Genomic DNA, 27,845 nt, shown 5'->3' with positions numbered 1-27,845 from the left:
TTTTCATCTTAACTTGCACACAGAGGTCTCCGATGGACGTCTTCTCTCTTCTGGCTCCGCCGTCGCACTGAAAATGGCGGCACGCTGACGTCCTCATGCAGCGTCGACGCGACACTACGTGATGACGCGGCGAGCCCGGATTGGCCCGCCGCAGCGCAGGGGATTTAAATGGCCGGGAGGTGAGCCCCGATTGGCTCACCACCCCGGCCGAACGGAGGAGACTGCCACCGCCCTGATGAAGACAGCCCCTCTCAGGTAATTTCCCCACAACTTGGTAAACAGCCAGCTCACTGCAGTCTTTGGCCTAAACTGGATGAAAATAATATTGTGACCTGCGAGGTGGTGAAAATATTCACTGCACATGACTGGTAATTCATGTAATTGAGGATAGTAATAATGTATGAACAAAAAAAGCCAAATTGTGTGATTTTAGCTTTTTTTTAACAATTTTTGCAAAAAAATACAAATCCAAAACTAAAACACATGAGGGCAGTTTTGGCAAAACCAAACACGAAGTTAATACAGATAAAAAAACAAAACACGGGGGTCAGTGAACATCCCTAATAATTATGGCTAGTATTGCTGCAAATGGAGATGATCGTGACTTTGAGAGAGGGAGGATTTTTGTGGCACATTTGACAGCAGCTTCAGAGACAAAGACAACTCATCTTGATCATGTTTAATAGCTATAGTTTCTAATGTATGTCTGTATTGAAGTACAAAGGAAAAATATCTGCAAATTTCAATGGACAGCAGTGCATTTTTGTAGAACATTATATTAATGCATTCATTCAAAGTGCATGGCAAAACAAATGAGGGTCTGCTCTGATAAGAACTCAACACAGCAGTTTTACCATGGTCAGGTTGCATTGCATGTCAGGCCTCATGGTGCTACCAATTGTGCTGCTTTAGATATTGTCCCCCTCTGCCATCTTCTCTGAGGAGAATAGTGTGGTGTCAGCAACGAGTTTAATAATCTCTCTTTTGTGTGGCTGCCCACACAAAGGCATTTGAAGCCCCAGAATGCCTTGCACCTAAGCTGAACTTCAAAATGAAATGCTGCTCATGTAACGGGGTGGATGGTTGGCACCCCATAAGTACTGTAAGGAAGGATTCTACAGGTCTGGTGGTACGGTAGAGAAGTGAAGGTCGCCCCAGTAGTGTTGGAATAAAGCAAGAAACACAGGACTAAAACTGTATAAATTCATTGGCTTATTCTCTTTGCTTGTGGCATAAGACTTTACCACAGCAGCAGATAAGTAGCTGTAGTGCAGGCAAGTAATACTACAATACCATCAACATGCACTGTTATTCAACATGTCACAAAATAAATAACATTTTAAGAATCTTGGTTCAATAATCTGTAAACATAAGTCGACACAACACATAGGTCACTGAATAAATATATCCCACTTTAAATTTAGGCACTGTGCTTCAATTAAATGGATTTCACTGGATAGATACTTTAAGAGATAACTGGTTGCTACAAGTTAATTAGACCATTACAATAAATGCTGCAGCAGCAGATAATATAGACCAATCAATCACAACACTTTTAGTGCAATTATGTAGATCACACTTATCACACAAAATCAGTAGAGATGCAAGAAGGAGTAATCTACCTGGTTCAGGTTAGATGCTTTAGAAGAAATGACTGTAGACTAGGGTCACTTTACGACATACAAAACCCAAAGGGGTAAATTATAATCCACAGGTCTAAGTGAAATTTTAGCTGACATATTTAGCTTATGTACTTGTACAAGGTGAAATCAGTAATCAACTTGACGCATGCGTGACTCCTGAGTTCCATAAACAACAGCAATTCTGCACAATAAATGATTTCCAATGTAAAGGACAGTGTCCATTTAGCAGTCCATCTAATGGAATAAGCAGCTCTCTCCTAGCAATTACAGGGTTAAACAACTTGCAATTTTCTCATCAGCAACCTATTTAGGCAGTTTCACAGTAGAATCAAACTTCTGATGCAATATAAACAAACTATTTTGGTAAATGATTGCTTTTTATGTCCCAGTCATCTTGTAGATAACTTTAAATACAGCAGATTTGGCTGGAGCAAACTCTTCCTTTTTAGACAGTGCTACAACAGCTCTCAATAGCAATGTTACAATCCCAGTCAGAGGTTTTATTAACACAGTTTGGCAACTCTCTTAAATAATAGTAAACATAGTAAAAGAAAGTAAAAGAAACATATCTGTTTTCATATGAGTCCTGTTGACATCTCATGGGCAGTGACAAGCTAGGTCTTTTCCTATACTGCAATGGTGCTTCTTTCTGGGCTGGCTGCAAACATCCCAGGACAACAATTCAGCCATAGCATTCTGTAGCTCTTTGTGGGTAGATCCTACATTAGCTCAGTCAACAGTCACACACATCATTTCTCACACTAGCCAGTCCGTTTTCTCTCCTCCCCTTTTCCCCAAGAATCTCCTGGAACCTTCTCCGTCATTGATTGCAATTTGCATTTAATTTCCCAGAGGCACTGTTGGGAGCTGTAGTTTTTCTGAATGAGTGCATACAGTAATATACCTGTGATTTGCAGGGTATTATACTCAGAGGAAAAGGTACTCTGATGCTTCCTCTTTCGATTCACAATTTTGCTATAACACCCACACATTTCTAGTTACTCCCTTGGCATGGTTTGGCTACAGTTTTTCCCTTACAAAGCAAAGTCAATATTAATCACTATTTATTGGTGCTGAGTAATCCTCTTCACAGCAGCATTTCTATTCTGATGGGAAGGGTGTATTCAAAGTTGACAATGCCCCCATCACACAGAGCACGTATGATACCATGATCAATGATTTGATGAGCATGACACTGATATTATCCATATGTCACGGCCTCGGTTACCACTTCTGAACTCAAAAACTTTTTTAGTAAACACTGGCACAAGCCTGAGACCGTGTTTTCCACAGCCATCAAACAAATGTAATTTTAGGGACTTCCTTGTGGAAAAATAATGATGCCTCCCTGTTGCACAATTCCAAACATTGGTAGATATGGTGTACCAACATTCTGTTAACTGACCTTATATTAGTATTTCCATTTGTCCACTGTCTGTATGTTAACATTTATAGAAAATGGCTGTTTAACATGCAAAATAAAATGTACAATATAACGAAGTTTAGTTGCTTGTTAACTAGGCTGCACTCACCAGTTTACTGAACACGAGGATGCTGTCTTAACCTGGCCCAAAGTAAGAGGAAATATCTGCCACAGACATTTTTCAGGTGTCCTGGTGTGACTAAAGGTTTCTGAGCCCTGCTGCAAAATCTGAGCTATAGAGTCCTCTCGGCCATCCCTCACATACTATTCCTAATTACACTCTTCCATCTCCTGGCATATATTATATCTTCCATGCCCCCTACATAGAATATAACTCCATGCTCCCAGGTTACAGTATAGCTCCATGCATTACCACAGCCAATCCCTTAGTATAGAGCATAGCTCCATGTCCCCTAGTGTGCATTATGTCTTGTCGTATGCACAAGGTAGAGAGTATAAATTCATACTCCCAATATACAGCACACCTCCTATGCCCTCACTCTTGTATAGTGTACAGTATGCATCATGCTGTCAATATGTGTTCCATGTATAGAGTACAACATTCTACTGTACAGTACAGCTGCTGAGACCCTGATATAAAAATATATAGCTTCACACTCCCAGTATGCATTACAACTGCCATAGCCCAGTACAGAGCATCACTCCAAGCATCCAATATAAAGCATAACCTACAGTTGGCTAATAGTGTCCCTGAAGTTCCCTGAATAAGAGGTAGCCAGACCACTATTAACTAATGATAGCTCTTATCTACTTCTGTGTCTCTACTTCAACAGATTACATTTTGGGTTAGGTGTGAGGAGCCCACAGAGACTGTGGGTGTTACATTTGAGTGATGGCAAAACTGGAAACTGAGCCCTAAAATGAAAATCAAATATTTAAGTATGTACTTTACAATTTTACAGTTATTTTGTAAATGAGTGTGACTTTATATATCAGTGTGGCATTTCAAATATTTTTGTCATTGTTTGCTTAGAGTAGACTTTGATGGAAGTGTTTTTTATTGCAGGTCACGGACAGTGTAACTGTGGGCGATGTGATTGTAAGGAAGGGTGGACTGGAAGAAAGTGTGAACACCCACGATCCTGCTCCCTGTCAATAGAAGAAAGCAAAAAAAAATGCCAGGGAAGCTCCTCTCAGCCATGCTCTGGAAGAGGTAGGTCACATATTCTGTTGGTAGGCAGATATATTACATGATCTATCTATACCAAATGTGAAGATATACTGATAAAGATTTATATTCAATAGTCCTTGAAAAGCTAATGTAGTACTTGTATTGCTGCAGCATTCTGCATCATCTCCCAATGTTTTGTAATAAATAATATTTTATCTATTTCTAAAATCTTTTGCCAGGAAGTAATACATTGAGAGTCAGCTCTCGTTGAATTATATCCTGAGAACATCATATACAAGTTTTCTGGTTAAAGTAGAGGATTATGAATTCCAATAACACACATGCCTATAATATGAAATAGATGATTTAAAATATCTTAGGCTGCAGGTAGATTTAACATACCAGAGCATGCAGCTCTCCCTACCACGGGCAGAGCAGTGTGAAGCGGGTTATACCTCCTAACCCTCAGACCAAATCTTGACTAAACAGGACAGTCACCCAAATTTGGGATTACCCCGCCAGATTCAGGACAGTTGGCAGAATGTTCTGCTCTCTCCTACTCGTTCTTGCAGCTTTTACCACCTGTGGTGTCTTTAGCTCAGTTGTTAGGGAATGTTGGAGCCCTATTTTGAAAAAAAAAGACAGGCACATAAAATTTAGATTGCCTCAAACAATCCCAGCATTGAATCCATAGCTCCCACATTTAATAGTTAGGCCTCACTCCCTGTCACCAGCCCCAACTATTAAGTAAAATCACATTTAACAAATAGAACTATATCCCCCAACATCAAATTAATAGCATTCTCATTTAATAAATATACCTAGTTCCTCCCAACCAGCCACAAATTAAATTAATAGTATTCCCATTTAATAAATAAACTTATTCCCCCTCCTTCCTCAAACAGCCCCAGCAACAAAGTAATAGCATTAACAATTAATAAATATAGCTATTTCCCACAGCCATCCCTGACATAATATAATTCATATTAACATTTAAAAATAGTCCTCCTTATTGAAACACTTAGCTCCATGTTCAATTAATAACCCTCAAGCCAACCCAACTGTTGTGCAATGTGCTTTATGGCATAAAGGGAAGGTAACATATAGTATGGGGCACAATACTCCAGGTCTTTTCACCTTTGTATCGGTCTTTTCACTTGTTCTCAAGAAATAGCCCCTTCCCACTTGCCTGACATTATTTCTGAGCGTTTGTTTATCAAAGCAACTATTAATAAAATAAATGTGATGCTTAGACCTCTATACCTTTTGTCCTATCCTTAAATATGTGTCTTCGTGTACAAACTATCTTTGTAACTAGTTTCTAGTCTACTGATATCCTGAATCCGCTCACAAAGCGGCTACCTACAGGTTGACAAGCTCACTGGCATGCAGCTACATCCATACATATGGGCATATACTTATTTGACACCGATTTTTTTTTTATTCTAAAGTAAAATATTGCTTTTAGTTTTAACTCTTATACAGCGTAATTGGTTAAAACGCCAGTAAAGTCGCCAGCTAGTTTGTTGATTGGCCCTTATTAGTACTTTGAATACAATCATATATAATATGGTAAAGAAAAAGTTAGCAAACCCTACGATAAGTTGGCCTTTGTAGCTTATTTTGTTAAGGGGTATTTATTTTCATAATCTGTTGACAAATATTTTAATAAAAATTTAAGTTGATTTGGGTATACAAGTACTGTACATCAGCAGCAGTTATTTATAAAGCACCACTAATATCGCAGCGCTATTCACAGAACTCACATCAGTCCCTGCCTCATTAGAGCTCATAGTCTAAATTCCTTAGCATACACACGCACACAGACCGAGAGAGACTAAGGTCATTTTAATAGCAGCCAATTAACTAGTATGTTTTTTGGAGTGTGGGATGAAATCCATGCAAACATGGGGAGCACATACATACTCCACACAGATATGGCCATGATTGGGAATCAAACTCATAACCCCAGTGCTGTGAAGAATAAGTACTAACCACTAAGCCACTGAGCTGACCGGTTGTTTGCTAGTGAATGCATACTATACACATTTACTGTGATTTATTCATTTACAGCTGGATTTCTCAATTATTATGTTTCTTGTACCCCTTATGATGGTAAAAGTACCCTGCTTGTGTATTAATTTATGCCAAGTATACCCATAAGACTGTAAATGTTTTCCCATGATATGTAGAAATGTTTGACAAATAGCAATTTGTTTTTAACAGTTTTAAAAAAGTAATCATAGTAACTTAGTTGATGAGGTTGAAAATAAGACACCAGTCTTATATTTGAAATTGATACAGATGAAGCAACCGCCAATCTGTTTTAATCTAGAGAAAAAATCCATCCTGACCCAATATTGCAGTCCTATTTTCACTGAATCCACTACTACCTTTCATTTTAAATAAAGGTCGTAACCCCAGATATCTTTTTCCGCTAAAAATGTGTCTAACCCTTTCTTAAACATATCAATTGATTCTGCCATTACAAACTTCCTTGGCAGTGAATTTCATATCTTGACTGCCCTTACTGTAAAAAACCCCAGAGGCAAACGTAGGATTTGAAGAGAGCGGTTTCCATGCCACGCCACCGGTGGGCGTGACCAGCGTGTGTGGGGGGTGTGGCTATAAATTTACACAATCAATAAGGCACAACATTCCATTGGGTCATCAAAATGCATATGTACTGCTATGTCTAGTGTGCAGCTAAATACATGACACTAAGAACTGAATAAACAGTTATAATTACAATAAATGATAAGCACAGTGACACTGTGTAGTCATAGTGAATGTGGCCAAACATCATACGTGATGCTTTGTACTGAGAGATTATTGTAGATTATTTTGGCTATACATACAACTAAATGCTTCTATGCTTAACAGCCTAGATTCTGCATACAAAGAATGATTATTGAAACTCAAGAAATCACAACGCGCTCCTGTACGCTTTACAACATTGCTCTTTAGCATAAACGCCATGTGATGTATCTTTTCCCATAGTAACAAACCCTGCTTACTGAGTATTCTTAAGTAAAATCCTATATAAGAAGCTTGTCTATTTATCATTGCTGTACCACACAAGCTGAATTCTTCATAGTCAAATGTTTTATACTGCACAGGCATTAAAATCATTCATATGTGGTCTATATTGTACTTTTAAGAGAAATACTGTTTTGTGTGCTAATGTTAATGATATTCAGTGTTTGCTGCCTCATGGAAAATAATTATGAAACTATGAAACAGGATTTTTGCACAAGATGATTAGCAATTTACAGAGTTGTGTGGCTTGTTTCAACTGGTAATTATCTAACTAGAATAGTCAGACTATATCACAAATGCATATCTCCTATCTGTCCCAATTTAGGCAGGATAGGGTCACAATTGCAAACACGCACAGGATCAAACACACAGACATGTAAACTGTCACATGCACAGACAAGCACAGACTCACACATACACAAACACACATGATTATTATTATTTATAAGGCGCCACAAAAGGTCTGCAGCGCCGTACATGACATATACAGAGAACTGTGACCCATGACACAACATGATACAGGAAGAATAAAAAATGAAGAACAAAAATATATACACACACAGGTGACATGGTAATGCAAATAAAATTATTTCTGGGACAATGAGTGAAAGTTATGGTAGAAATCAGCGAGAAGTAGGCTAAAGATTAAGAAAACAGGGCTAGGAAAGCAGGCCAAGAGGTACAAGGGGTGATGGATTAGTAGAAGAAGCACACAAGTAAAGAGGGCCTTACATCCTAAAGGAAAGGGGGAGACACAAATACGGTGGTACTAACTGGGGGAGAGAGTCGGGTCAAGGGAGTTAGGAGGACTGATAGACTTGAATAAAGAAATGAGTCTTAAGGGGACGCTTGAAGCCTTTGAGAGTAGATGCTAACCAAATGGAACGTGGAAGATCGTTCCACATCTGGGGAGCAGCCCGTGCAAAGTCCTGGAGACGGGAGTGAGAAGAGGTGATCAGTGAATAGTGAGGAGTGGGTCACAGACAGAGCGGAGAGGGCAGCTAGGAGTGTAGGTAGAGATGGAATTGGAGATGTAGAGAGGGGAAGATTGATTAAAAGCTTTAAAGGTGAGGGTGAGGAGTTTAAATTGAATTCTGTAGGCCATGGGGAGCCAATGTAGTGACTGCTGGAGAGAGACAGCAGAGATAGAGCGGCGGGAGAGAAAAATGAGGCAGGCAGCAGCATTGAGGATAGACTTAAGTGGGTCAAGGTGAGAGTCAGGTAGGCCAGAGAGAAGGAGGTTACAGTAGTCAAGACAAGAGAATACAAGCGAGTGAACAAGGGTTTTCGTAGCTTCCGTGGTGAGAAAGTGGCGTATCTTGGAAGTAGTACTATTTTGAGAGGGACAGAATGTGAGGCTTGAAGGAGAGGGAGGAATCAAGGATGACCCCAAGGCATCGGACTTGAGGGATGGAGACGAGGGTAGTGTTATTAACAGGAATAGAGAGGGGGGAGATATTGAGTTTAAGGAAGCATTGGGACATCCATGATGAGATGGCCGAGAGACAGCAGGAGACACAAGACAGAAGGGAAGGGGAGAGGTCAGGGGATGAAAGATAAATTTGATAAATCAGCATAGAGGTGATACTGGAGGCCAAAGGAGCGGATGAGGACACCAAGGGAGGAGGTGTAGAGGGAGAAAAGCAGGGGGCCAAGAATGGAACCTTGAGGAATACTAACAAGTAAGGGAAGAGGGAAGGATGTAGAGTCATGTGTAGAGACTGAAAAGGAGCGGTTGGTGAGGTAAGAGGAAAACCAGGAGAGGACAGTGTTACAGAGGCCTATAGATTTGAGAGTTTGCAAAAGGAGTGCGTGGTCAATGGTATCGAAGGCAGCAGAGAGGTCATGAAGGATAAGTAAGGAGTAGTGGCTTTTGGATTTAGCGAGGAGAAGGTCATTAGTGACTTTAGTGAGGGCAGTTTCAGTGGAGTAGAGGGGGTGGAAACCAGATTGTTGCTGGTCAAGGAGTGAGTGAGAAGAGAGAAAGGAGTTGAGAAGGTTGTAGACAACCCGTTCAAAGAGTTTGGAGGCAAAAGGAAAAAGCAAAATACGGCGGTAATTAGAGAGAGAGGCGGGATCAAGAGACAGTTTCTTGAGTAAGGGGCAGACATGTTTAAAAGAGGAGGGGAGGATTCCAAAGAAGAGGGATAGGTTGAGGAGGTGGGCGGTGGAGAGGGGTGAGGAAGAGAGAAGTGTATGTACTTCATCTGCGGATACCGGAGTGAAGGAAGAGAAGTAGGGTGAGCTAGCAAGAGGGAAGGGGAGAAAAGAGATAGCAGCAGCAGCAGGGGAGTGTTGGAAGGGGGACAGAGTGGGCAGGGAAGGCGGAGAGGGTGATGTAAGAAGGGACTGCTGGGAGATGTCATGACTGATAGACTCAATATTTGGAGGTGAAGTGGGTAGCAAAGTCGACAGCAGAGAGCTTGGGGGGAGTGGGGGAGGGGAGAGGAGCGATTTGAAGTGGCAAAAAGCTGATGCAGGTTGGATGATTTGGGAAGAGATCAGAGCTTTAAATAAGGATTGTTTAGAAAGCGATAGGGCCAAACTGTAAGAAGCAAGTATGAACTTGAAGTGAAGGAAGTCAGCATGAGTGCGTGACTTTCTCCAGAGCTATTCTGCACTGTGGGAGCATTTTTGAAGATAGCGGATAAGTTTTGAGTGTCACGGTTACAGCGGGGACTGACGAAGTTTGATGGTGACAGCTTGGGCGACAGAGTCAAGTGCAGTGATAAGAGTCCAATTGTAAATGGATACAGCCTCATCGGGGCAAGAAAGAGTGGTGATGGGGGAGAGGAGCGAGCCCAGGGAGGAGGAGAAAGTGGTAGGATCAACTGTGTCAAGATTGCGCCTGGTGAGAGTAACCTTGGGGACGGTGAGAGGGCTGGAGAGATGTTAAACACACATACATGTTAACTGTCACAAACACAGACAAGCACAGACTCATTCATACACACACACACACATATACATGTAAACTGTCACATACACAGACAAGCACCGACTCACACATACACAAACACACAGACATGTAAACTCACATACACACTCTTACCTTCTTCTGCCTCCTGCATTACACCCATGTCAGCTGTGTGGGAGGAAGGGGCAGGGCCAGTCTGCCGGGCAGAGAACTGTGCTCACCCAGTAGGTGAGGGGACTGGGAGATGATTGCAGCTACAAGCAATAGTGGCCGGTCCCAGGAGAGGGACCACTGTAAGGATACAGCACCCCAGGCAGGACAAGGGTTTCTGTGGACTTGGAAACCCCTTCTGGGTGCGCGCGCCTGAACCCCTTCTTTTGCTGGTTGTGAAAATTCCTCTCCTCTTAACTTAAGGTGTAACCGTGTGTCCTGTGTACAGTCCTTGGGGTAAAAAGTTCCCATGAAAGTTCTCTGTATTGATCCCTAATGTATTTGTACATAGTAATCAAATCCCCTCTTAGACATCTCTTTTCTAAAGTAATCATGTCTAAACTGGCTGACCTTATCTCATAACTTAATGACCCTTCATCAATTGTCTCCCTTCTCTGAACCCGTTCCAGTTCCAAAATGGTGGTGTCCAGAACTATACTCTGTATTCAAGATGAGGTCTTACCAATGATTTATATAGTGGAAAAATTACACTGTCTTCCCTTGTATCTATTCCCCTTTTTATACATGCCAATACTTTATTGGCCCTTGCAGCTGCTACTTGACATTGAGCACTCCCAAATCTTTTTCCATTATGGATTCCCCTAAATTTATCATATTTAATTTATAGATTGCATGCTTGCTTTTGATCCCTATCCCTTATCTATGTTAAACATCATCCTCCATTTGGCTGCCCAATTCTCCAGTTTATTCAAGTCGCTCTGTAGAGAACCTACATCTTGCTCTGATTTTATTACCTTACAAAGTTTAGTGTCATCTGCAAAAATGGAAACTTTGCTCTCTAAACCATCACAAATGTCATTAGTAAATATATTAAAAAGGAGTGGCCCCAGTACGGAACCTCGTGGTACACCACTTAAAACTTTTGACCAATTAGAAAATGTTACATTAATCACAACTCTCTGCTTCCTATTCTCCAACCAGCTTTCGACCCAAGTACAAATGTTGTTTCCTAGACCCAGTTTGCTTCTTTTGTAAATGAACCTCTTGTGTGACACTGTATCAAAGGCCTTTGCAAAATCGAAGTAGACCACACATCTGCTGTACTACCATGGTCTAAGTTACCACTAACTTCCTGGTGGAAACTAATTAGATTAGTTTTACATGACCTATCCCTCACAAATCCATGCTGATTACCACTAATAAGCTTATTGTGCAGCAAGTTATCTGGAATACTATCCCTTAATTTACATTCCAGCTGTTTCCCCAATATTGATGTCAGACTTACAGGTCTGTAATTCCTTGGTTGCGATCTCATTCCCTTTTTAAACAATGGCACCATATCTGCTATCCGTTAATTCCTTGGTACTGAGCCTGATGAAATTGAATCTATGAAAATTAAAAATAGCTATTTTTGAGTTTAGCTCCATAAGAACCCTTGGGTATATGTCATCTGGACCTGAAATTTTATTTATCTTAATTTTATTCAGTCGCCTTTGAACTTATTCCTTAGTCAGCTATGCATTAATTAATGGTACAGTTGCCTTTCCATATTTTTTTTAAAAACTTTTTATTTATAACAGCAGATGTATATACAGCACAACAGTACAGGTCACGCATAGTATCCAAGTACCAGGATTGCAAAATGTAAAAATTACTGGTGCGAAAAATAAAAAACCTAGAAAATCCACAGAAAAGGCATAAACATATTTTTCATATCCAAGTACATCTTAAGAGGGAATTAGTTAAAGATCTGCAGTGTATTATTGAGATAGAATTTATTTTTATTTTTTTTTACCCCCAATTCCAATTGTGCACCTTGTACCCTTGTACCTATCCAGTGAAAATAACAAAACTGTGATAATTTTTTATTTTTTTGGGGAGGGAAGGGGCAAAGGGGAATAGGTGGGCGGAGGGAACACAGAGAGAATAGGAGGTAGAAAGTTAAAGAAATTGAGAAAAGAGAAGGAGGAAAGAGTAACTAAGGCTTATGAGAGGCCCGGCATAGAACTGTTCTTGAAGCTATAGCAAGGATCCCATACTTTGTGAAACGTGGAAACTTTATCATGGAGGAGACTAGTCACATACTCCATGGATGCCGTGTGCCAAGTTCTTTTCATAACACCCTCCCTAGAAGGTTGTGAGGCCTTCTTCCATTCACTAGCTATTTGTAACTTAGCTGCATTATAGATGTGTCGGATCAGCTTGTCTGATGTTTTAGTAATGCCCTTGATAGGTTGGTATAGAAGCACCGAGAGTGGATTCTTGGGCACAGTAATTGAAGTAACCTGTCGAACCAATGATATAACTTCATCCCAGAATTTATCTACCAAAGGGCAATCCCACCAAATATGAAGGAAAGAGCCCACCACCTGCATTTCCATTTTATGTATTATTCCTATCATTTGTTCCTCTCTAGCAAATACTAAAGAAAAGAAAGTGTTTAATAGCTTTTGTTTTTTCGTTATTATGATTAATCAACCCACCCATCTCACTTCTTAGGGGGTCCTATATTGTCGTTTTTTTTTATCCTTTTGCCATTTATATACTTAAAAAAACTTTTTTTTACACCATGTGGAGGGCACCAGGATGCACTATGGTAAGAAGGCGAGTCAACGAAGGCAGTGTGATGCTCTGGTCATTGTTCTGCTGGGAAACCTAGGGTGTTGGCATTCATGTGGATGTTACTTTAACACGTACCACCTACCTAAAGATTGTTGCAGTGTTGAAGTACACCACTTCATGGAAACGTTATTCCCTGATGGCAGTAGCCTCTTTCAGCAGGATAATGTACCCTGCTACACTGCAGCAATTGTTCAGGAATGGTTTAAGGTGAGGACTTGGCCATCAAATTTCCCAGATCTCAATCAGATTGAGCATCTGTGATATGTGCAGGAAAAACAAGTCAGAGCCTTGGAGGCCCCACCTTGTAATTTACAGGACTTGCTGCTAACGTATTAAAGCCAGATACTATAGGACGTCTTAAGAGGTCTTGTGGAGTCCATGCCTCGATTGTTCAGAGCTGTTTAGGCGGCACAAGGGGGGCCTACACAATATTAGGCTGGTGATTTTAATGTTGTGGTTGATCTGTGTTTATAAGAATGACTCGATACACTAGAAAAGCTTATAAATCTAATATTCATAAAAAGAAAAACTCCAATGTATTTAAAAAAAAAAAAAATGTTGTTTATTGGCACCTTACATCTTGCAGTTAGCAGTTCAAAAAAGTTTTCTAGTGTATGATCCATTTCATTGTAGCCAACCTTGTTTCTAAACTAGTGTGTCCAAAAATATCATGACCTTATCATTTTGGAGGAACAGCTATTTGAGGCAGTCTTCCCCCCATGCCGTCAGCTTTTGTTAAGCCTGAAAATGGATTACATTTTTAGACTTTTAAGAACTATTTTACACTCTCTGCACTTGTCTGAATTGCTTTAAGTTTCCTGCAGTCTTGATTTAACCTGCTACAGCTATTTCTGCATGTGGCTTACTATAGTGGCGATTTTAATACTTGGAAGGTAAATTCTCAAAGCAGATAATGTTATTTTCTACAGGAGATTTATTGGTGTTAACTGTTAATTAGTATTAACTGATATATATATATATACATATATATATATATATATATATATATATATATATATATAACATACTTACCAACTTTACAATGTTGGTATCCGGGAGCCTGCGGGGGAGGTGGGCGTCATGAGGGGCGGGCCTCCAAAATCTGTGTCATTTTGGACCCGCCCCCATGACGTCATGACGCAAAATGCGTCATTTGACAGCGGGGGGCGGGGCCAAACGCCGCGATTCACCAGGAATCGCGGCGTTCGTGACCTAATTCTGCCCACTTCACTAGGAAGTGGGCAGATCCGGGATTTTGCCACACTCGCCCGGGAGTCCGGGAGACTCTCTCAAAATGCGGGAGTCTCCCGGACATACCGGGAGAGTTGGCAAGTATGATATATAATAATCTAATTGTTATTACTAATAATGATCATGATAATTAAGAATGATTCCAAGATAAAACCTTATTACTCTTTTATGCTTTTCACTGCTGAAGTGACTCAGTATGCAAAGTTGAGCATCACCCAGGAAGTTCTCCCAGGGGAAACAGATGGGGAGGGAAGTTTTCTCCCTCCTGTTTTAGATTTCTGCTGCTATCTACTTAAAGCACATGACCACCCACAAAGTCCATTGTCAGTCACCAGCCTCCCTTTTCCCAAGTAGCAGAATAGTGAGAGCCTCACAGTTCAGAAGTACCCTCACCAGCTCTCCATGGGATCTTTTCCCTATACCGACAACGAGGGAAAATTGAAAACTAAACAGTGTATATGTATGCCACGGCTTCGTGCATTCAGTACCTATGTTAAAAACTAACGTAATGTCATGCATTAAATTTATTAATATTGTCTATATATATTTTCTAGATATGTATAAGCTTCACATTAAATCAATAGAATTTGCTACTTCTCTATGCTACTGGCAGTCTGCGCCAGTGCAGGTGCAGCCATACACATTGTCGGGTTCTGAGCTTGGCAGCTGGTTGCCATGGAAATGACAACTGGAGGCCATATTCATTGTAACTGGTCAGACACTTTTATTAATAGACCAAGGTGTAAATGTATGAACATGCGGGTTCTTCAACACCCGCGTGTTCAGCGTGTTCGACGATTAAATTTCAAGCGGCGCTGCATTGTAAAGGGAAACTTCCCTTTACAATGCAGCGCCGCTTGAAATTTAATCGCCGAACACGCGGGTGTTGAAGAACCCGCATGTTCATACATTTACCCCCAAATAATCATAAGGAGAGAATCTCTCCTGTATAGTTTCCCCTGACAGTACAGGATATTATCTGACCCAGAGCTGTAACTTAAAATGTTAGAACCTTGGGCAAGAAGGAAAACGTTCACCCCTTAGCCCCAATTTTAACTAAATTGACCTAAAATAGTCATAACCTGCACCATCCTTGGCACTTTGCGCCCTGGCCCTCTTGCACTGCCCTAGTTACGGCCCTGTTCTGACCACATGGTTCAAATCATATTATATAGGGCTGGTTACAAGGATAGATTTTAAGGCATGAGGACACACAATGATAACTCTCTGTGGTTATACAGTTACAAAAGAAGATTGGATGTTTAAATGCAGTGTCTACGCAAGTTTAGCACATGTTGGCATTTGAAAACGTCTTATCTTCCACATAAACACTTTCTCTTATAAAGAACTAGTTAGACATATAACCACAATTTTCAGCATTTCACAGCTACAAGTACACTTCATGTTCTATCGGGGGCTAATTTTCCTTATCCCTTTAATAACCAGAAATACCTTAAGCCTAGTAAAGCTTGTAAGCTGTCGTTTTTGTATTGTTATTTCAACAGAGTCTTTTTGCTTATAGCAATGATTCCTTGCATACATGTGAGTAATTGTTAAACACTTATGTAGGGCTTTGGTGTACACTGTGTTGTGCCCATTAGATTCTTTGGTGTGCTGTTACTTCTTGACATTGACCTTTTCTGTTATCTGTCAGCCTTGACCTTGGCTTTGAATTGATTTCCTACATCGTGATTTATTGCCACATCTGCCCAACTATTGCAATTGGATCCTGTTTTATCCCTGTGATTTCTTAGTTATGGTACCTTGTATCCCTTGCTGATAAGTGCATCTGCCTCTCACATACGTCCTTGGGTCATCTAAATAATGTTAATCACAATTTGCTTTAAGAAAAAGGGGCACACTAACCAGATCACTGGTGTTTATCAGCAGAGAGTGAACCCAGATGTGACTGTTACAAATGCACAGTCCCAATCCTGTTGGAATACCAGTGGCACTATGCTACAATCACTGTCCTGTTATCTGCATTAATAGATTCCATAAAACATGTGATTTTCACACTAACCCTACGTAAGCAGATGTAATTCTTCAATGCGCTGAAATAAATGAAGAGCTAATTGCTGACTATATAAACAAATTTGGTGCTGTAAATACAATACGAAGTTCCTTCATCTTCACAATGTTTATCAGTGTGAGTCACTGAATAACATTGAAAACATTTCTTGGAATGTCGCCATATGATTATACCAACTAGTGATTGTATACAACTTAGATTCTAAATGCAACAGACACTTTATGCTGTAGATGTTATTTAGTTTTGTAGTTGTGTTTTTTTTTTATCATGCTCTTATCCTTTTGTAAAGCCATTTAATGACATTATTTGTTTATGACTACTAAAACAGAATTGCTGGACTGACCTTTACCGAAGGTCGCTAAAGAATGATTATAATAAAAAAGTGACTGTCATTCTGGTACATTGTCTACCCTGTTTAGTCATTGTTATCGGAATGCTTGTTATGTACTATTTTCTGTTATACTGTGGGTGTTTCTTCTAAATATGTTTTTAAAGCTTTTTAAAATGTCATTTGAACAGGTTTTTAATGTAGAACACCAATATGAGTCAATATGGGGTTTAATAATTTGATGGAATTTCAGGTAGTGGTGAAGAAGCAATCCATCACTGAAAAATATATATTTTTTAGGTAAGTTTAAATGAATACTTAAGAAACTCATTCCTCAGTCAGATCATTTATTAATTCAATAGTAATAGAAGTTCAGTGTGGGGGAAAAAATGTTTCCCCTCGCTCCTCACTTCACCAGGATGCATCCGACCAGGGAACCTGGGGCCTGATTCATTAAGGATCTCAAATGAAGAGGATTCTCATTTCAGTCTCCTGGACAAAACCATGTTACAATGGAAGGGGTGCAAATAAGTGTTCTGTTTTACACATAAGTTAAATACTGCCTGTTTTTTCATGTAACACACAAATACTTGATAGCTTATTTGTACACTGAAATTTAAAGTTGATATTTGTGTGTTACATGAAAAAACAGGCAGTATTTAACTTATGTGTAAAACAGAACACTTATTTGCACCCCTTCCATTGTAACATGGTTTTGTCCAGGAGACTGAAATGAGAATCCTCTTCATTTGAGATCCTTAATGAATCAGGCTCCTATTTATTAACTTATGGGGTTTTGCCCCGTTGACATAATTAATACATTATTATACTTGGTAGAACTAGGGTAACACCAGTTTAGCCTTTACTACTAATACTAATAGTCATGCAACATCTCCTCACTATATACACATGTTTCTTGTTCCTGATATACATCTGGCACAAACGCTACCGTTTTTGAACTGGATGCATTTTGAGATGCTTCCGACACAACACATGAACGTAAATACTCATATTTTAGTTTTTTACTTGTCCTTTCCTACAGACATTTGGAGCACAAATACATCCACCTCTAAATGAGCTTCAAGATATATAAGCAGCAACTGTGAGGTAAAGCTATAGTACACAACATTTTTTCCCCCAGCACACTGCTATAGCCAGCAACAGATCTGCCATTTCTACTGTAGATAAAAATGCAAAAGTCTTTGTTGCACACATTTGCAAATGTATGTTTAAGCCATCCGCCACGCCAAGGCGCTTTTGCTAATAGGATGGTCCTACTCTAAACAATGAGAGACCCTATATTTGGGCCATACATATGTGTTTTTAAATTGAGAGCTAACTTACCAAAGAGGTACCCCAGAAACCTCCAAATAGCAATCCAATGTCAGCACTCCCCCTCAGCTACTGACACCAACATGCCTCTCAGACAAATACAAAAGTGGAAGCTGCTCAAATCAATTTATAGGCCATAACAGGTGCTGAAAGGGTGGGGTTATCCTGCAAGGAACATACACACAACATTTTTTCCCCCAGCACACTGCTATAGCCAGCAACAGATCTGCCATTTCTACTGTAGATAAAAATGCAAAAGTCTTTGTTGCACACATTTGCAAATGTATGTTTAAGCCATCCGCCACGCCAAGGCGCTTTTGCTAATAGGATGGTCCTACTCTAAACAATGAGAGTCCCTATATTTGGGCCATACATATGTGTTTTTAAATTGAGAGCTAACTTACCAAAGAGGTACCCCAGAAGCCTCCAAATAGCAATCCAATGTCAGCACTCCCCCTCAGCTACTGACACCAACATGCCTCTCAGACAAATACAAAAGTGGAAGCTGCTCAAATCAATTTATAGGCCATAACAGGTGCTGAAAGGGTGGGGTTATCCTGCAAGGAACATACACACAACATTTTTTTCCCCCAGCACACTGCTATAGCCAGCAACAGATCTGCCATTTCTACTGTAGATAAAAATGCAAAAGTCTTTGTTGCACACATTTGCAAATGTATGTTTAAGCCATCCGCCACGCCAAGGCGCTTTTGCTAATAGGATGGTCCTACTCTAAACAATGAGAGTCCCTATATTTGGGCCATACATATGTGTTTTTAAATTGAGAGCTAACTTACCAAAGAGGTACCCCAGAAGCCTCCAAATAGCAATCCAATGTCAGCACTCCCCCTCAGCTACTGACACCAACATGCCTCTCAGACAAATACAAAAATCTAAAAAAACAAAACAAAACAAGCAACCCCTAACATTAATTTTTGACATTCTTTTTTAAAAAAAAAATTTTTTTTTTTTTGTCTTTTCCTTACTCCTCGCCTATTCTACAAACCACCATTTTTTTTTTTATTATTTTTTTTAATTCCCTCTCCCCAACTCACATCCTGCAATTCGCTAAGACAAGCATGAATTAGGTTAAGTGAGCTAACCAACCCATAAATTATCTTTATATATCTACATACGTACCATTAGTACATTTTATTTCAAGTCTGCATTATTTCTCTACAGATTACATGTGTGCGTATTTAACATTGTAAAATCTGTTAACTACTGCACTATTATGCTAAAGTCGAATATATCTTCAAGCTTGAATTCGTTACATTCTCAATCAACATATGTGTCCTTAATCACTAATTATACTCCTCACTATATAAGCAGTACACATCATTACCTCTCACATTATTCCTGAGGAAGTCGATCTAGTACTGATGAACTGTGTAGGTAAATTATTACCTACATCCTAAATAACTAGTGTTTTGTACTAAGGGTGTGCACCGTCCACTTTTGGTGTTTTGGGTTTTGGGTTCTGATTAGCTTGAGGTTTTGGGTTCTGATTTGTTTTGCCAAAACACCCCACGAAAGGTTTTGGTTCTGATTTTGGGTTTTGGGTTCTGATTTTTTTTTTAAAAAAGCATAAAAAGTGCTAAAATCCATATTTTATTTATTTTTTCACTCCTACACTATTAATAACCTCAATAACATTCATTTCCACTAATTTCCAGTCTATTCTGAACACCTCACACCTCACAATATTGTTTTTAGTCCAAAAGGTTGCACCGAGGTAGCTGGATGTCTAAGCTAAGTGACACAAGTGGGCGGCACAAACACGTGGCCCATCGTAGGTGGCTGTGTAGGCTTGAATGGCCTTTTGCTGCTCCTCCATCCTCTGCAGCATATAGAGGGTGGAGTTCAAGCGCGTCACTACCTCTTGTTTTAGTTAATGGCAGGGCAGGTTCATGCTTTTTTGATGTAGCAGGAACAGTGAACGTAGTTTAATATCTGATACTAATATTTCTGGACTGCCTATTGAACTGGAATCTCGACGGCATTTGGTACCTCCATCAACCGTCTAAATTCCACTGCAAAGACGGCGGACACCGGATGCACATCTAACACCAACATAGCTGTTACGGCCGCAGTTATCCGCTTTGCCATAGGATGACTATATAGGAGTGGCACGGCAGTGGCAGACAGGATGGCAGTTTGAAAAACTAGGCCCCAAAGAGCACATAATGCCAAAAAAAGAGTTGCAAGATGGAATTGTCCTTGGGCCCTCCCACCCACCCTGATGTTGTTGAAATAGGACATGCGCACTTTAATAAACCAATCATTTCAGCCACAGTGCCTACCAAACTGTGGCTGAAATGATTTGTTTGGTTGTGCCCCCACACCAAAAAAAGCAATTCATCTCTCCCTGTACAAACTAAATTATCTCTACTGAGGCAAGATGTCGTCCTCATCCTCTGATTCCTCGCCCCTTTCAGTGTGTACTTCCTCATCCTCACACATTATCAATTCGTCCCCGCTGGACTCCACAACCACAGGTCCCTCTGTAGTCTCTGGAGGGCAGCGCTGTTCTTGATTGAGGAATTGATAATTCATTTTTATGAACATCATTTTTTCAACGTTTTGCGGAAGCAACCTCCTTCGCCGCTCACTGACCAGGTTCCCCGCTGCACTAAAAACTCTTTCCGAGTACACACTGGAGGGGGGACAACTCAGGTAAAATATAGCCAGTTTGTACAGGGGCTTCCAAACTGCCTTTTTTTCCTGCCAGTAAAAATAAGGACTGTCTGACATGTCTACTTGGATGGTGTCAGCAAAGTAATCCTCCACCATTTTTTCAATTGTGACAGCATCCAATGCAGCGAGAGTAGACATGTCTGCAATGGTTGGCAGGTCCTTCAGTCCGGACCAGATGTTATCAGCATCCCCGCCAGCGGGTCTTTTAGGAAAACTGAGCTTTTTCCTCGCAGCCACAGGTGTTGAAGAAAATAAAGGAGGAGCTGTTGGCATGTCACGGTCCTCTTCACAGGACAATCTCCTGACCAGCAGGTCTGTGCACCACTGTAGACTTGTGTCCGCCGGAAACAGAGACACAACATACGCTTTAAACCGAGGATCCAGAACGGTGGCCAGAATGTATTCCTCTGACTTTAAAAGAGTGACCACCCTCAAGCTGGCAGTGTCGGAACTGACTTCTCGTGTGGCAAGTTCAAACGGCTGGAGAACTTTGCACAACACGGAAATCAGTCTCCAATGTGCTTGACTAAGGCGCATCACCACTCCTTTTCCTATGTCGTAGGTGGCTGTGTAGGTTTGAATGGCCTTTTGCTGCTCCTCCATCCTCTGCAGCATATAGAGGGTGGAGTTCCAGCGCGTCACGACCTCTTGTTTGAGGTATTGGCAGGGCAGGTTCAGCCTTTTTTGATGTTGCTCGAGTCTGCGGTAGGCACTGGCAGAATGCCGAAAGTGTCCAGCAATTTTGCGGGCCACCGCAAGCATCCCCTGCACACCCCTGTCACTCTTCAGGTAATGCTGCACCACCAAATTAACAGTGTGGGCAAAACATGGAGCGTGCTGGAAATTGCCCATATGTAATGCCCGCACAATGTTACTGGCGTTGTCTGACACCACAAATCCCCAGGAGAGTCTAAGTGGGGTAAGCCACTGCGAGATTATTTCCCTCAGTTTCTCTAAGAGGTTGTGATACACAAGGTTGCCTGCCTTGAAACGAGCAGCCGTTGTGGAGATGCTGCTACTGATGCAGCTGCTGCTGTTGCTGCGGAAGGCGATGCATCTACCCAGTGGGCTGTCACAGTCATATAGTCCTTTGTTTGCCCTGAACCACTTGTCCACATGTCCGTGGTTAAGTGGACAGTGGGTACAACCGCATTTTTCAGAGCACTGAGGACACTTTTTCGTACTTCTCTGTACATCCCGGGTATCGCCTGCCTAGTGAAGTGAAATCTAGATGGGATTTGGTACCGGGGACACAATACCTCCATCAACCGTCTAAATCCCACTCCACTGATGGCGGACACCGGACGCACGTCTCACACCAACATAGCTGTTACAGCCGCAGTTATCCGCTTTGCAATAGGGTGACTACTGTCATACTTTGTGCTCATGGCAAACGACTGTTGGACGGTCAACTGTTTGGTGAAAGACGTAGCGTTCTTCCGACTTCCCCTCTGGGAAGATGACCGACTAACAGCAGCAACAGCAGCAACGGCAGTAGTAGGCATACCGCTGCAGGATTCCTCGGATGAATCCCGGATTGAAGAGGACTCAGTCTGGCTGGTGATATGGCCTGCAGGACTATATCTGATGGAGATCGTGGAGGAAGTTGATGATGAGGGTGTTGGTGGTGTGTATCCAACAGGACCAAGGGATTTAGGTGTCCCTGGACTGCTGACGGTCCTAGCCACAGGTCCTGAACTAAACACTGAATTATGAAGGTTCTTCAGGTGACGTATAAGGGAGGATGTCCCTAGGTGGCCAAGATCCTTACCCCTGCTTGTTTGAGCTTTACATAAGCTACATATGGCCATACATTTGTTGTCCGAATTGGGATAAAAATAACTCCAGACCGAAGAGGTGAATTTTTTGGTCTTCTGACCAGGCATGACGATGGGCTTTTTCATCCCATGGACAACAACTGTTTCCCCCCCTGGTGCCTCATTTAAGATAACCACATCAGCATCCTCCTCGTCAAGTTCCTCCTCAGTGCCAGCTACATCAATATCCTCCTCCCGGTGTACAACATTCACACCTTCATTAGCCGAATCTGTAACTGGACTGTGGAAGGAGCCACCTCTTCCCGTACAGTGATGGGAAGGTCAGGCTTCGCAACCACCAACACCCTTGGTCTCGCCTTGGGGATTTGTGATGCCATCTCTTTAGAAGGCAGAGTTGTTTGCTGTGTTGTTGATGACAGCTTAAGTCTCTTAAATTTTTTAGAGGGGGGGGGAGGAGGAGGGCTTAGATCCTTGGGTGAAGCTGAACCACTAGTCATGAACACGGGCCAGGGCCTAAGCCGTTCCTTGCCACTCCGTGTCGTAAATGGCATATTGGCAAGTTTATGTTTCTCCTCAGATGATTTTAATTTTCTTTTTTTGCTAATTTTAGTGAACTTTGGCTTTTTGGATTTTACATGCCCTCCACTAGAAGATTGGGCATCGGCCTTGGCAGACGACGTTGATGGCATTTCATCGCCTATGTCATGACTAGTGGCAGCGGCTTCAGCATTAGGAGGAAGTGGGTCTTGATCTTTCCCTACTTTATCCTCCAAATTTTTGTACTGCATTATATGCAGCACAAGAGAGCGTACCCCTAAACCACACACACTTTGGGACTGCAGAAACAGTGAATGTAGTAATATAGATTGCAGTTCCTATTTTTTGGGACTGCAGAAACAGTGAACGTAGTAATATAGATTGCAGTTCCTATTTTTTGGGACTGCAGAAACAGTGAACGTAGTAATATAGATTGCAGTTCCTATTTTTTGGGACTGCAGAAACAGTGAACGTAGTAATATAGATTGCAGTTCCTATTTTTTGGAACTGCAGAAACAGTGAACGTAGTAATATAGATTGCAGTTCCTATTTTTTGGGACTGCAGAAACAGTGAACGTAGTAATATAGATTGCAGTTCCTATTTTTTGGGACTGCAGAAACAGTGAACGTAGTAATATAGATTGCAGTTCCTATTTTTTGGGACTGCAGAAACAGTGAACGTAGTAATATAGATTGCAGTTCCTATTTTTTGGGACTGCAGAAACAGTGAACGTAGTAATATAGATTGCAGTTCCTATTTTTTGGAACTGCAGAAACAGTGAACGTAGTAATATAGATTGCAGTTCCTATTTTTTGGGACTGCAGAAACAGTGAACGTAGTAATATAGATTGCAGTTCCTATTTTTTGAGACTGCAGAAACAGTGAACGTAGTAATATAGATTGCAGTTCCTATTTTTTGGGACTGCAGAAACAGTGAACGTAGTAATATAGATTGCAGTTCCTATTTTTTGGAACTGCAGAAACAGTGAACGTAGTAATATAGATTGCAGTACCTATTTTTTGGGACTGCAAGAATATATTGCTCTAGAATATTTTTTATACTTTTTAAAAAAAAAATTATATTTTTTTAAAAATTTTTTTTTTTTATTTTTTTTAATATTTTTTTATAATTATAAAATTACTATGGACTTAGCAGAAAAAAACACAGGACAAAAGCACCACTGGACTCAGCAGGACAGACACTGGCCAAAGGACCACTGGAATCAGCAGGACAGAGCACTGGACACAGTACTACTGGACTAAACTAATCAGCAGGACAGAGCACAGGATCTCAACAACCTCCCTCTTCAGTGATCGCAGGGAGAATGAAGATGGCGGCCGCGAGCGGGGCATTTATGACATCCGACTCGGATGTCATAGCCTCGTTTTGGATTCCTTTGGCGGCCGGAAGTACCCGAACAGTGCTCGGATCCCGTCGGATTCGCACTGTTCGGGTGGGCTCGGATTAGCGAAATCCGAGCCCGCTCATCTTTATTTTGTACAGAGACCTTTGTTTGCAACATCCAGGTCTCTGTACTTTCAAACTGCAAATACCACACATTGTATGGCTGGGAATGTCGTAGAGCATGGAATTTGGGGGTAGCTTATTTGTGTTCCAAAGCACACCTTCAATCATGCGCTAAGGCCAGGACTATCAGGTGCTATGTATCACCCTGCATTTATGTTGCTTTTTGCTACGCCTGTATTACATTATACAGGCATGGGGTCCGGTTATTGCATTTTCAGTCTATCCACAGTAAAACACGTCATTGATAGTGTACATGTTTAGGCCAATCGGATTACACACTGGATGGCGATTTGAAAAGCCGAAGAAAATGCATGTCTGACATTTGGTAAGTAGTCATTTCAGTAGGAATTATAGAAATCGTGAGTCCCCTGTCCTTTTCAATCATGTGGGGGTTCACAGTGACGGATTAACATACCCCATCCACTTTGACTGTGTTGCTTTTTTTAAAGTTAGAAGAATAGTCAATTCTAAAGCAACCAAAAATAAAATACTGGTAATGGGGTTAGTTCACTAAGCGCTCAAAATACAATCAATGTTATAATAAGGAGTGTAAGGTGGTATTGATGTGTAGTGTCGGTACACTGAGTAGATATGACGATATGTGGGTCATCACTAGAGATGGGCGGGTCCGGTTTCCCGAGAACCGAACCCACCCGAACTTTGGGTATCCGAGTACCGAGCCGAGTAGGCTTGGTACTCTCCCGCCCGCTCGGAATCCAAATCGAGGCCGAACGTCATTGTGTCGTCGTCGGAGCTCGGTTCTCGCGATACTTGAAGATCATAAATACACGCCTCCACAGCAATCCATTGCCATTTGACAGAGGGAGAGAGCAGGGTGTAGTCACAGGCATCCCACTTATTAAGGTTGGATGACTCCTGCACTATCCTGATTCCTCTGAAGAAAGCGTTAGTCCCACTGCTGCTGCTGCTGTTGCTGCTGCTGGAGGTGAATCGTCTGTCCAGAGGCAGATCAAGAAAATGAGCAGTCCTACATTTCAGTAATTAACTGTGAAACAATCTTTTGCTATGGGAAGCAAATATGACAGCAGTCACCCAGTCGCCAAGCGAATCACAGACGCCATGGCTGCAATGTTAGTGTTAGATCTAAGTCCAATCTCCACTAAACGCAGCTGGTTTTTCACAGTTAATTGAGGTTTTGTGTCCGCGTTACAGAATTCCATCGCGACACCATTTCTCCCATAAAGCAATTCCACAACTAAACCAAAAAGTGTGTAAAAATGTAGATTGCGCTGAAAAATGCCATTCTGCCCACTGTCCACTTAACCACAGATATGTGGACAAGTGGCAGTGGCCAAACCAAAGACAATATGACTGTGACAGCCCATTGGGTTGGTCATTCACCTTCAGCAGCAGGAACAGCAGCAGCATGTACACCACTACGTAACATTTGTCATAGGCAGGCCACTCTTTGTATCACCGGCTTCACTAACAGGCATACAGCTGACAATTTGTTACGCAAACTGAGAGATGTGATTGATGCATGGCTTATACCACTTGGACTCTCCCCAGGGTATGCCATTTCTGATAACGCCAACAATGTAGTGTGAGCATTACAGCTGGGTGATTTCCAACACATTCCCTGTTTTGCTCACACCATCAACTTGGTGGTGCAGAGCTTCCTACAAAATAACCGTGAGGTGCAGGAGATGCTTTCGGTGGCCCGTAAAATTTCAGGCCATTTCAGGCATTCAGCCACAGCATGTATGAGATTACAGCAGCTCCAAGAGCAGCTTAATTTGCCCTGCCACCAACCTTAGCAAGAGGTGGTAACTAGGTGGAATTCCACCCTGTACATGCTTCAGAGGATGGAGGAACAGCGCAAAGACATCCAAGCATATTGCACAAGCCATGACATTGGGAAAGGAGGGGGGATTTATTTCACTCTTGCACAGTGGGGAATCCTTTCAGTGCTGTGCAAGGTGCTGAAACCATTTGAAGTTGTGACATGTGAGGTGAGTGTAGACTCTGCTTGTTTGAGCCAAGTCATTCCTTTAATTAGACTATTGGAAAAGCAGCTTGAGAAAATGAAGGAGGAGCTGAAAGAAAGCAATTCAGCAAAGTATGTTGGCCTTGTCGATCAAGTACTTCATTCGCTTCACAAGGATCCTCGAGTTATTAAGATCTTGAACTCGGATCAGTACGTTTGGCCACTGTGCTTGATTCAAGGTTTAAGACCTACATTGAGTCTTTACTTGTAAATGAGCGAGATGTGAACTTTTGCAAGGAGCTATTGCTCAGCAATTTGGCCGCTGAACTGGGCCTCAGCTTGACGACGTGTCCTCCTTCACTTTCTCAAGCTGCTGCTGCTCGTAAAAAATTAAATTTCCCAAAAAGAAGCAGGGAAGACTCAGGGGGCAGACCAGAACAATTTAACATCTGGGCTGGTTTGAAGTATTTTTCAAAAAAATGTGTCACTTTGCCCATAACTCCATCCAATATGAGTATAAACATGCAAAGGATGGTGGAGGATTACTTTCAAGAGGTAGTTGATATGGAAATGTCAGACAGTCCCTTTCCTTACTGGGAAGAAAAGCAGGCCATTTGGAAACCCATGTACAAACTTGCTTTGCAATACTTAAGCTGCCCACCCTCCAGTTTGTACTCTGAACGAGTGTTCAGCACAGCAGGGAACTTAGTCAGTGATCGCCTGTAGAAGGTTACTTCCCAAAAATGTGGAGAAAATGATGTTTAGAAAAATGAACTACATCTTCCACGAGGAAGGCCTTCACCATCCAAGACATCCAAGCACTGACTGTTCTTTAATGGCGGATTCAAGCGGCGATGAATTGATAGTCTGTGATGATGACGTACACACTGATGAGGGTGAGGATGAAGCTGAAGATGATGACGATAACATCTTTTTAAAACTTTCTATGTAAGTGTAGGGTGCAATCTACCCACAAAGAGGAAAGGGACTTGTGGCATTTCCATATCACGTACCGTCTTGAAAGGCTGCTGTTTGGGCAATTTATCCTTAAGGGTAGGGTGTCATAAACAGAGTGACCCCAAACTGGCTTTGTCCATTTCTCTTAATATTGTACAGTCTATAACGGCTGAATTTTTTTGTATTTTCGACAAGTGGAGGGGGGCCTAGAGAGCCAGAAACTAAACTGGCTTTGTCCATTTTAATTAATATTGTACAGTCTATAACGGCTGAATTTTTTTGTATTTTCGACAAGTGGAGGGGGCCCTAGAGAGCCAGAAACCAAACTGGCTTTGTCCATTTCAATTAATATTGTACAGTCTATAACGACTGAATTTTTTTGTATTTTCGACAAGTGGAGGGGGGCCTAAAGAGCCAGAAACCAAACTGGCTTTGTCCATTTCAATTAATATTGTACAGTCTATAACCGCTGAATTTTTTGTTTTTTTCGACAAGTGGAGGGGGGCCTA

At 41.4% G+C, this 27,845-nt stretch overlaps 1 protein-coding gene across 1 annotated transcript in view; it reads left to right on the top strand.

Annotated features, from left to right (window-relative positions):
• The window catches only part of ITGBL1 (integrin subunit beta like 1), a 257,791-nt gene that overhangs the window by 119,688 nt on the left and 110,258 nt on the right, over positions 1 to 27,845 (top strand). Inside the window, exon 7 of the mRNA XM_075199951.1 lies at positions 4,094 to 4,240. Coding sequence (XP_075056052.1) covers positions 4,094 to 4,240 — 147 coding nt within the window. The remainder of the gene's footprint in view (positions 1 to 4,093; positions 4,241 to 27,845) is intronic.

Source organism: Mixophyes fleayi, chromosome 2 (genome assembly GCF_038048845.1).
Source record: "Mixophyes fleayi isolate aMixFle1 chromosome 2, aMixFle1.hap1, whole genome shotgun sequence".
Classification (NCBI taxonomy): domain Eukaryota; kingdom Metazoa; phylum Chordata; class Amphibia; order Anura; family Limnodynastidae; genus Mixophyes; species Mixophyes fleayi.
Note: the sequence above shows the minus strand (reverse complement) of the source record. Positions and strands in the feature narration are given on the sequence as shown.